The sequence below is a fragment of the Delphinus delphis genome, chromosome 1 (assembly GCF_949987515.2).
Source record: "Delphinus delphis chromosome 1, mDelDel1.2, whole genome shotgun sequence".
NCBI lineage: Eukaryota > Metazoa > Chordata > Mammalia > Artiodactyla > Delphinidae > Delphinus > Delphinus delphis.
In genome coordinates, this window is record NC_082683.1 from 60,211,589 (window position 1) to 60,223,895 (window position 12,307).

General features: G+C 34.2%; 1 protein-coding gene across 1 annotated transcript in view; it reads right to left on the bottom strand.

Annotated features, from left to right (window-relative positions):
* ANKRD13C (ankyrin repeat domain 13C) overlaps positions 1 to 12,307 on the bottom strand; it is an 81,473-nt gene that overhangs the window by 6,277 nt on the left and 62,889 nt on the right. The window contains exons 10-12 of the mRNA XM_060023806.1: positions 8,874 to 8,953; positions 7,316 to 7,414; positions 4,698 to 4,798 (exon numbers count right to left, since the gene is read on the bottom strand). Of these exons, the coding sequence (XP_059879789.1) occupies positions 4,698 to 4,798; positions 7,316 to 7,414; positions 8,874 to 8,953 (280 nt within the window). The remainder of the gene's footprint in view (positions 1 to 4,697; positions 4,799 to 7,315; positions 7,415 to 8,873; positions 8,954 to 12,307) is intronic.

The window sequence follows — 12,307 nt, forward strand, 5'->3', positions numbered from 1 at the left end:
ACCCAATGGCTAGTGTTCTTACAAAAAGGGGAAATTCGAAGACACACGTACAGGAAAAGGACACCATGTGAAGATGAAGGCAAAGATTGTGGAGTGATGCTTCTACAAGCCAAAAAACATCACCAGAAGTTAGAGGAGGGCCATGAAACAGATTTCCTCTCATAGCCTGCAGAAGGAGCTAACCCAGCTGACACCCTGATCTCAGATTTCTAATCTCCAGAACTGAGACAATAAATTTCTATTGTTTAAGCCACTCACAGTTTGTGGTATTCTGTTATGCAGCCCTCGAAAATATAGATATTCTAGTTTCTTTGCCATCCCATGTAAATTTTAAAATAATCTTTTCTCAATCTACAAAAAAAATATGGCTGGGATTGTGATAAGAATTGTGTTAAACCCATGTATCTCTTTCGGAAGAATTAACATCTTTCCTATGTTGAATCTTCCAATCCATGCGCATCGTATGTACTGTAAATGTTTTGTTAAATTTACATCTATTTCCTTTTTTTTGCAATCATAAAAAATATTTAGTTTTGGTGTCAGTGTGTTCAATGCTAATATACAGAAATATTACTGATTCTTGTATGTTTAACTTTTATCCTGCCATCTTGCAGAATGCATTAACTCTAGTTTGTTTCTAGAACCTTTGGGATTCAACTCATAGAATTGTGTCATTTGCAAATAGAGAAGATTTTATTTCTTCCTTTTTCTACTCTGAATGCCTTTTTTTCCCCTTTCATTCATTATTACACTTACTATCCCCTTTTGATTTCTGCAGGATCTGTCATGCTATCCTGTTTCATTCTCTGTTTTTTATCTGTCTTGCTACAGATGTGTTGATTTTATCACTCTTTTCAAAGGACCAGCTCTTTGCATCACTGACTTTCTCTATTTATTCTGTTTTCTCTTTCATTTATTTCTACTCTTTATTATTTCCTTCCTTCTGCTTGCTTTGGGTTTATATGTTCTTCTAACTTCTTGAAGTAGGAGCTTAGATTATTGATTTAAGACTTCTCTTTTCGTAATGTATGCATTTAGTGCTATGAATTTCCCTCTCAGCATGACTTTAGCTATATTATACAAATTTTGATATTTGTAATTTTACTTTCATCCAGCTCAATATATTATTTTCCCTTGAGATTTCACCATTGACCTATAAATTATTTACAAGAGTGCATAACAAAATATCACAAACTGGAGAGTCTCGTTATCTTTCTATTATTAATTTCTAGTTGGATTCTACTGTGATTGTTTTTCAATTATTAAGGTTTGTTTTATAGCCCAGGATATGGCCTATCTTGGTATATGTTCCATGAGTACTTGAAAAATATGTGTATTCTGCTGATGTTGGGTAAACTGTTCTATAAATGCCAATTAGGTGCTTTGGTTTATGGTGTTGTAGAGATGTTCTATAATATCCCTGCTGATTTTCGTTCAAGTTGTTGTATCATCTGTTGAGAGAAGGGTGCTGAAGACTCTCACTATAATTGAAAATCTATTTTTCCTTTCATTTCTTTCAGATTTTGCTTCACTTATCCTGCAGCTCTGTTGTTTGGTATACACATTTAAGATTGCTATTCTTCTTCATGGATCGACTCCTTTATCATTATATAATGCCCCCCCGCACCCCGGTAGTTTTCTTTGCTCTGAAATCTACTTTATCTAATATTAATATAGCTAGTCCTGTTATCATTTGATTAATGTTTGCATGATATATCTTTTTCCATCCTTTCACTTTCAACTTGCCAATATCATATTTGAAGGGTTTCTTGAAGATAGCATGTAGTAGAGTCATGTTTCTTTAATCTGTTTTTCCAATCTATATCTTTTAAATGTTTTATTTAGACTATTTATACTTAATGGAATTATTTATATACTTAAGACTTAAGTCTGCTGTTTCATTTTTTGTTTTTTTGCTTGTTGTCTTTTTTCATATATTTTTCTTTTTCTTGCCTTCCTGTAGGTTACATGACTACTATTTATTTATTTATTTATTTATTTATTTATTTATTTATTTATTTGGCTGCACCACACAGCATGTGGAACGTCCCTAACCAGGGATCAAACCTGTGCCCCCTGCAGTGGAAGCGCAGAGTGTTAACCACCGGACCACCCGGGGAAGTCCCAACATGACTACTTTTTAGAATTTTATTTTTATTTATCTATAGTGTTTTTGAGTATATCTCTTTGTACACCTTCTTTAGTGGTTGCTCTAGGTATACATTATATATAACTAATTTATCATAGGCCCCTGGTGTCATCACTTTAGCAATTCAAGTGAAGTAGAAAAATTTTACCTCTCTTTATCTCCTTTCACCTTCCCCCATTTATAATATAACTATAAATAGAAAGAAAGAATGGAGAGATAAAAGTAGACTTTCAAGCAACTTGGCTACGAAAAGCAAAGATTAAAGGCAAGTGCTGGGTAGGGTGGAGCTAAAGGGATTGTTTCATTAGATTGGTTGAATTTTATTTCTGAAGTTTGGCCATCTTCCCCTCACCTCCCTGTGCCTGACTTTTCTTTTTTTGGGCCATACCGTGCAGCTTGAAGGATCTCAGTTCCCCAACCAGGGACTGAACCCGGGCCACGGCAGTGAAAGCCCACAATCCTAACCACTAGGCCACCAAGGAACTCCCTAGATCGGCTGAATTTTAAAAAGAGAAAGACCTTTAATTGGTTTAACTTTAAAAGGAGAAAGACCTGAACAAAGCCTAATGGCTAAGAAGAAAAAGGCTGTACAGGAGTTGGAAGATAAAGGAGAAATATGGGGAAACTGATAGAGCAAGCTTTTTAAAAAAGCAGGGAGGAGAACAGATCCACAGTACAAATGAAGAGAATAATCAAGCTAAGAAAAGGGACACCACTTCTACTGAGATAGAAAAGATGGAGGAAAAGATAGGGCTTGGGGCAGAAAAGTCTGTGTGAGAAGTTGGGAGTAATGAGGGAGGTCTCATTTCTGATGGCCTTTTTTTGTAACTAAGAAAACAAAATTCATCTGCTTAGACTGTGGGAGGAAGTAGTGGGGGGTGGGGATGGGGACTGTTGAAGGAGGTTCAAATTTAACCTTTGAAAGCAGAATGAGGGAAGCAGCAAATCAGAGAAAAGATCATTCAAAATCAGCATTTAAAGCTCTGGCTGCTTTTGAAAACATGTAATTGTGTTAACAATACCCAAATTTTTCCCCTCAATTGTACCTTCTAGCCTAAATATAGAAACAGAAATGACTGAAGATTAAACTGACGTAGGACTGGAGTTTTATATGGTCATTTTGAAAGAAGGACAAAGAGACAAGAGAGACAGAGGTAAGCAAATTCCCAATAAGTATACAAGCAAAAAATTATAAATCCCTTGTTAATATGGCTCTATATCAGAGAAATGCCTGCAAAAAAGTATTGTAGATTTTTTTCCTTTCTATATAAAGTATTTCTTTTTCATAAAAAAAAAACTTGTATTGTGAGGTTTGATTTGTGCTTGGGACTTTAAAAAATGTGAATACAGTAATAGTTTCATATATTTAATCCCTACCCTCTATTCTAGTTTGTCACTGTGCCCCTTAAATACAGTATATAGAAGAGAGTCCAATGCTTGAACTATTTTCTGGCTACAGACAATTACAGTGGGATTTGAAGCTTCTGCAGAAATACTCATGTAATGATCCACAGCTCAAACTCTCAGCTTTAGTTTTCTAACAGTTTCTGCCTAGAATCTTATCACTGGTTTACTCAAGTAGACACTGGGTTCCCAGTGCTTTTACATCACAAAGGGAATCTAGAATGACATAGTTAGAACATGTTTTAAAATCAATTTTAATTCACAAAATGTATTCCCAAATTTGGAAAGTTGAGAAGGTCGAGTTTAATTTTAGCAATAAAAGCATTACTTCTGGGATGTGGTTTCAGTAATATTGAGTAAAACAAGATAAAATATATCAGAGGAATTATATAAAAATTATATTATTATATAATATCCCCCTACCCCATACATAATGTAAACACCAAAAGGGCAGGGGCTTTTTGCTGTCTCTCATCCCCCCCATAGAAAAGGGTCCAGTACACAGCAGGCACTGATTAAATATTTGGAGGCTGGATCAGTGGATGGTATTGAAGGCCCTCCTGGAGATTAAATCAATGCTAAATCTAAACCTCAACTCCTAAAGAACCTGTAAATAGTGTCTTGCTCCCAGTTTTCTAATACAGTTAAGAAGATAAATATATACGAAAATGAAAGTTTACTGTTTTGAAAGATCATTGTTTAAAATAAAATTAAGTTTACACATTTAAGACTGAAAAATAAAATGTAAGGAGTATTACTGTATCCCTGAATAATGACTGTTGACAACAGAAACATTCCCACTATTCAGAAACTCAAAGTCTGCTGAAAATTTGGGCTAAAATCCAGTCTCCCTATATTTCATATTAAAACATTATCACAGTGCATCATAAGTTCACCCACACCCTCTTGAATGAAATATTTGCATATCCCTTACATTTGACTTAAGTAGAATTAGAGTTTTCATCAGGAACTTTATATATTTGACAAAACATGAATATCAATGCATGTAATTACAGAAAAACCATATAAAAATTTAAACTAGGAAATCCATTTTCCTTCAAAGCATATTTCTTCTTCTTAAATGTTAGTAAACAGCTCCATATTTCTAACAGACACTGAACTTACATGAAAATTTTTCTCTTACCTAGTTTTACAGGAAAGCCTGGAGGAAGCTTCATCTGAACAAATTCTCTAAGCTTATTAAAGTGCTTGAAGGGAGCTATTACTTCCAAAACATTCAATAATCTGAAAAATGGAAGGAGAAAAACATTTTTCAAATTGATTTCATTGTGTCTTTATGTTGTTTTATAACTACATGCTTCAAACTTACACAGTATTACTGACTTCCAGATATTAAAGATGAGAAAATGACACCTCCTTCCACCTCCTGTTTTTTTGTTTTATTATTCTTTTCACTGTGTCAAAGTTTATAACTTTCACATTTTATTGGGCAGCCATAATTCCCACAGTTGTTGATTTCAGATCCATATTTCAGCAGATTCAAGGCTTACACTAGTCTTCTTCCTGAAGTCTACAAATTCCCAAGTTCTTTAATTAGCCTCACTGTTTGGACGCCTGAATTTCACTGTCAATTTTGTGTGTGTGAAGGGCTCTTACGTACTTATTATTCCTTGATTTCTTATAGATTTGATAACTGAGTGTTTCTTTTTTACATACTAAAGAGAAATCCAACTGGCATAAAACTTCAGTTTATAATCCTTCCCTCTTAACTACAATTTCATGAGGTCTCTTAACTTCTTTTATCCTTTGGTTGGATGAATTTCATTTTCAAGTAGTAGTATTTTTCTTTCAAAAAAGGCCCATGGCTGCTATATTTATTGAATTCTTCTGTGTCCTTTTCAATTGCCTTGATATGTAAATGACATCTTACCTAGATATACTATCAGATCACACTTTCTTTGCCTCAGCAATATCAAGATGTAAAAAAAACGTAAGGCCAGGCTGTTTTTTACCCTTTCACCTGAATGCCTTTAGAACTCTCTATTAACAATTGAAATACAATAGTTTAACCAATATAATAATTGTTACTAATCCTTCTCTATCAATTTTTCTTGGAGCCTAATGTTAGGCTACAGAATTAGTTCTTCCATACAGAGAAATTTTCTTCTATCATATTTTGAATACTATTTTGTTTACATTTTGGAGGCTTTCTATTTAAATGGAACAGCAATGATCCTTATATTGAACCACTCTCCTCCATAAATATTACTTCTCAAATTTCTTTAACCTCTTCTTTCACTGGATTCACTATAAGCTATAAAAATTTAATTTTTGGTCACATCTATCCTGTTCATTGTTGTTTCTACTGTATTTGTTTTGCAATAGTGCTATTCAGTGCTTAATTTATTTCCTTAGCTTTACAATCTCCTTTTCATTTCATTCTGTTGTCTTATCATCTCATCTTAGAGTGATCTAGTTTACCAATTTCATGTTCTTTTTATGTTTTCCTATAGTACTTACAAGAAATTTTCTTTGACTTATATTTTATTCTAGAATGAGTTCTTTTTCTGGCTTTTACATACTATCTATATTCCTTATTTTACTTTTTGCAGGGGGAATGGCTATAATTCCACATTTTATAAATTCTAAAATACCCATTTTTTTTTCACATATTAACATCTCTGAAATTGGGATAACTCCTAAAATTGAGAGCATCTTATAATTTGCCACATTATTCTTCTTCATTAGAGTATATATCTGGTGCATCTTGGAGTCATTTGGGTCCAAGATATGATAAATTATGCAGATTTGTATGTATGGCTAATTCCCTTCCCGCATCTTCTGAGAACTATTTATTTCCCTCTTTGATCAATAACTTGAGGACTGTATACCAAATTCTATCTACTCTTCCAAAGCCTGGCTATTGAGGAGTATGAGATGTGCACAGAATTTGTAGAAAAGAAGGGTCCTGCTCTCTTCCGTGAGAATTTTTTTTTTTTAATGTAATAGCCCAGACTGAAAGTGGAAGGATCTACAAAGGAAAGCCTAGGACTTCAATTCATCCCCTACTTTAGTGAGAAGCCTAAAGGTACAATTCTGTCAGAATCGGCTCTAGCTACCCACCTCACATTCCATCCATCTCTCCAAATCAATTTTTTTTAATGAGCATCTGATGAATACAGGTTTGGAAGGATATATTCAAGTACTCCAGGAGTACTGTTTATAAGGGTGACAAACTACAAATAATTAAAATGTTTATCAGTAGGGGGATGATAAAATAAATGGCAGTATATCAATACTACAATATATCAAGGAAAGAAGAAAAAGATAGATAATAATGTACTTATTGTAAGAACTCCATGATAACTCACTTTTAAAAGAAAAAAAGGAACTAACCGAACAAATTGTAGACTGTTCCCCCATTTTTATAAAAAATTCTAAAAAAACACAAAAAAAATCTAGACAAAAATACAGCAGTTATTTACCTGAGGTGAAAGAAAACTGCCATTTTTATTCTATAAACTTCCCAACTGTTACTTTTTACAATAAGCATGTATTCATGTATTACTTTTGTAATTAAAAAATAATTATTCAAAAATTTATCTGGTTAAAATAATTAAAATGTTAATATTTTGTGAGCTGGAAAATTTCTAGAAGGGAGCACGACACACTGTCAAAGCAATGGCTGTTTGCTTTTACATTTCAAAGGCCTCAAATGCACCACTCAGATGCCAACATTATTATAGCATTTAGAGTTCAATAGCTTCTTTCATAAACTTGTGCAGTTAATAACAAACTTACGACTCAATTCCCAAGGGAAATTCCTGGCTCATGGCTATTGTGGCTTTAAACGTTTTCTTACTCTCTTTGCACACCAGTTCTCTACCCAGATGAGGAGCTCTAAAATGAAAAAGGAAAAAAGAAAGAAAGAAAGAAAGAAAGAAAATATTAGGAAATTTTTTCCACATGCTGTCATCTTCCCAAGAAGAATCTGTCATCTTCCAATGACATTCATTAGTATTTCAACTTTTCTTACTCTGATAGAAATAAAGTTATGCTAAAAGGGAATGAAACGTATAATAAATGAGGCAAGGGTAACAAGAAAAAGAAAATAGCAAAGCATAAAAGTTCAGAAGAATATGATCAAAACCCAGAAAATTTCATATTGAATTTTAATAATCACTATTTTTAATAACAAAGCAAATCCATAGAAAAAAACAACCTTTAAAAATATTTTGTATCTTTTAAATCACTTATTCAATTCAACCTCTTACTGTCTATGGTTCTCAGCACTGATCAATAAGAAGTGATATAAAGAATACAGAATTTTACATTACTTGTAGAATATTATAAGATGGAAACATTTTAGAGAAGTTAGAAAAAGTATAACAATAAACCTTTCAACATAAAAAAAAAAAAAGACAACTTCTTACTAAGCATGAGGGTAGGTAATATTTTATTCTCCACCAAAAGAATATTTTCTACAAAGGACTGTATTTTCTTTGACATGGGCAGCCAGAAAAAAATTCTTATTTATTTATTCATTCAAAATAAACCATTCATTCATCATTCTTTTATTCAATAAGTACTTACTGGATACAAAAACTATGTAATAGGTACTCTACTAAGTATTAGCAATATAACATTAAGCAAACATCTTGGGTAAGCATAGTAAGAAGTAGTCTGGCACAGGCTGAAACAAAGAGATCATGACAGGAGATGAGCTTGGAAAGGCAAAAAGTAGATAAACAATGAGTAGCCTTACATACCTTGCGAAAGACTCTGGATAATAACAGAATATAAAGTTCATCATACAGTGCAAAAACTCAAATAAGCAACTGTATTGGGCAAGTCCTCATATTTCCTTAGAACAATGTCCTATAGGTTTTTTGGTGTATATAAATTGGCAAGAGGGATGTAAAAAGAAGGCTCTACAACTTATTCAAAAAGAGAATGTAACTGGGGATGCTTCTCCCTCATCATGCTTCATCCATATATATATATTTTTTTTTTTTTGTGGTACGCGGGCCTCTCACTGTTGTGGCCTCTCCCGTTGCAGAGCACAGGCTCCGGACGCGCAGGCTCAGCGGCCATGGCTCACGGGCCCAGCCGCTCCGCAGCATGTGGGATCTTTCCGGACTGGGGCACAAACCTGTGTCCCCTGCATCAGCAGGCGGACTCTCAACCACTGTGCCACCAGGGAAGCCCCTTCATCCACATTTTTAAAAGGAAAAAGAACTGCTTCAGATGAAACTATACTAGTGATTCTCTGTAAAAAAAATTTTATGCCTAAATATTCATGTTTTTACAAATTTTTCTAAAAACCAAAGAATATATAAACAAACAAAACAACACTTACTTTCCATTTTCAGAAGATATATATTCTTCCCATGTAATAGTGTTCTGAGGAGGAGGGGTAAGGGACTGTCTTCGAATTGGCTGCCAAAAAATAACAAACAAAGAGGGGGAGAGAGAGAGAAAGAAAGAGAGATACAGAGACAGAGACAAAGAGGGAGGGAGAAAAGAAAATTATATTTTTTTAAATATAAAATTAAAACATACAATAAACTATAATCTACTTAATCTCTTCAATATAATGCTTTAAGAGGTTATTCTGAGATACTTCCATGGTGATGTAAGGTCCAATAATATTTATTATCATTTTTTAAACCTCAAATAAAAAGAAAAGTGTCAAAGTAGTAAAATCCATTCATTCAATGTCTATTTTTTTGTTTTTGTTTTGTTTTGTTTTTAATTTATTTATTTTTGGCTGTGTTGGGTCTTCATTGCTGTGCATGGGCTTTCTCTAGTTGCAGCGAGCAGGGGCTACTCTTCATTGCGGTGCGCGGGCTCTCACCACGGTGGCTTCTCTTGTTGTGGAGCATGGCCTGTGTCCCCTGCATTGTCAGGCGGATTCTTAACCACTGCACCACCAGGGAAGCCCCATTCGATGTTTTAATCATCTAAAATGTCCTTGGCATTATGCTAGATGCTGAACGTGGGAACTACAGAGAAGTATAAAAACTAATCCTGACTTCACAGAGTTTACAATTCAAAGTTGGAAAGAAAAAACACATACAAACATGAATAGCTAATCAGGAATACAAAGTATTAAATGATTAAGGATCAAATGAGCTTACAAAAAACTGAGTAATACAGGGGTTCAGAAAAGAGAGCAGTTTTCTATAGACAATAAATCGAGACTAGGGGATTGAGGCTCAAATTTAAATGAAAAGAAAATAAAAAGAATATTTTGGACAGAGAGAATTAACAGTGAAAACACTAGATTGATTTGAACTAGGGAGGAAAGTTCAAAAGGGAGATCAACAACAGTGGTAAAGGTCATATCAGATTTAAAACTTACACCTCATCTTTGTTAACTAAGAGCTTGGATCACAATAGGATGAATTGGCAATAAAGAACTAAGGGAGTGGCAGTAGAAATCGAAAATTGCTAAGGAAAAACCACAAACTGTAGAGCAAAAGGGCAATAAGTGAAAGACACATAAATAACAAAATGAACAGTAACACTGGGAGAGGATTCCATTCAGAGAAGTATAGTTTTGGATATAATGAGTTTAAGATGTTAATAGGCAGCATATTAGAGTTGTTAAAATCAAGGATTTTGAAGACACAAAAATGAACTGGAATCCCACCCAGCTCCACTACCTGGTAGTTGTGTGTGAATTGGGGCATGTTATTTATATTATTGTCCATTTAATTCACCTTCAAAATGGGAATATGACCACCCAACTCATAGTTAAGAATTCAAGGAGACAGTGTATGGAAAATCTTAGTGCCTAGCACAGTATAAAGGATTCAGTAAATAATAGTAACTATTTTATACTTGGAAGTTCCTAGAGGGCAGTTACAAAAAGAAAAGGAGAGAAATCATATTTAGAGATAATGGTTTAAGAATTCTCTGACTAACTAAATGAAAAGTAATAAAACAGAGGACTAATGACTGAGTCCTAAAAACTACACAGATTTGCCAGGGGGGAGGGCGGAGAGGACAGAAGGGAGCCAGATATTAATCAATAAGGGAAAAGAAAAAAACATAGCATCAAGTATCATGACAAGATACAAGACAAGTATCAAGTATCATGACAAGATGCAAGACAAGTATCATGGAAGTGAAAAGGCTGTTTCAATATCATGACAAAGACTTTAAAGGGAAAGAAGCCTGAAAAAAAAGGCCACAGATTTTGTTGGTTAGAAATCATTGATGATCTCTGAGTAGCAACAGAAGAATAGGGGAAGAAGGGAAACTAACAGTTTTTGAGCATCAGGCAATATGAAAGATGACGTTCTGCCCTTGAGAAGTTTACAAAGAGACACACAGGAAGTAGATAATTATAATCCAGGATGGGTGTGCTATGATAGAGGGATCAAGAGGATGGCATAAAAGCACCGAGAAGAGGTTTCTCTGACCCAGATAGGGGTAGCCAAAAAGATGTGCCAGCAATGGTGGTTCCTGGTGGAGAAGTCTAAGAGAAAGAGAACAAAATAACCAAATGAAGGACATTGAGAAAAGTACAATGGTGAGAAAAAGCATGCTGTACTGGGAAACTACAAGTGTGGTGCTATTTTTCCCTTCATGTGTAGCATACATGAAGGGAAAAATAGCAAGATACAAGGTAAGAGGGCAAGACACAGAAGAGAAAAAGTAGTTTGAAAGCGTTTTGTGCACTAAGTAGATTGTATTTTACTCAGAAAGCAATGGACGAATATTTTGAGCAATATAATGTTTTAGAACACAAACGTTGGAGCCAGACTGACCAAATCCTGGCTTTGCCAATTACTAGCTGACTTTGGACAAATTATTTAACCTCTTTTGTCTCAGTTTAGTCAACTACATAACCTCAGAGGGTCGTTGTAAGGATAAAACTGGCTTGTTAACATAAAATACTTAAAATAGTGCCTGACACATAGTAAATATTCTATACATTTTAGTTATTGAGGCTTTACATAGTTCAATCTATTTCAGAGAGGTCATTCCGGTAGCAGTGAGTAAGTTAGGAAGCTATCTCAGTAATCCAAATGAGAAATGATAAGCTATTTCAAAATGGAAGAAGAGAAATAGATTCATGAGATCTTTAGGATTTTGTAATCGATTAGACACAGAGGTTAAAGAAAGCTAAGAAGTCCAAGGACAAATTTCAGATTGCTGGTTTGGGTAATGGTAGTAGATAATGGTGTTACCACTCAAGACAGAGAGAAGAAGAAGAATGAAAAAACTGATCAGATTTAAACATACTAAATCTTAGATACCTATGTTTATCCAAGTGGAGGTAGGCAAAATACTATAGATCTGGTGATTAAGAGACAGGTCAGAATTGAAGGTATATATTGGGTGACAGTTACTAGTTTATGTGGTAACTGAAGCATCAGGTATGTATCTAACAATGAGACATTAGAGAATACTAATTGTCTACTCAATCAATAATCTATCTCCTGTTCTTTGTTGTAAAAGAACCTCCCTACCAATTTTTGGCTGGACACATGACTTCCTAGAGTAAAGACTTCTAGATATCTTTACAGCTAGCTAAATTAGTTACACCTAAGTTCTAACTAATGGGATTTGAGCAGTGATGTATGCAACTTCTGACTGGGTACTCAAACAGAACAGGCATGTCCTCTCTTTCCTAATTACTATTAGCAATTATCATTCCTAATGGTTGGAATGCTAAACAGGTAATAAAACATCGTATACCATGTGAATGAGGGCCAGATCCTAGAAATGGTAGAGAAATAAGACCAAAAAAAAAAAAAAAAGGCTAGGTCTGAGATTAAC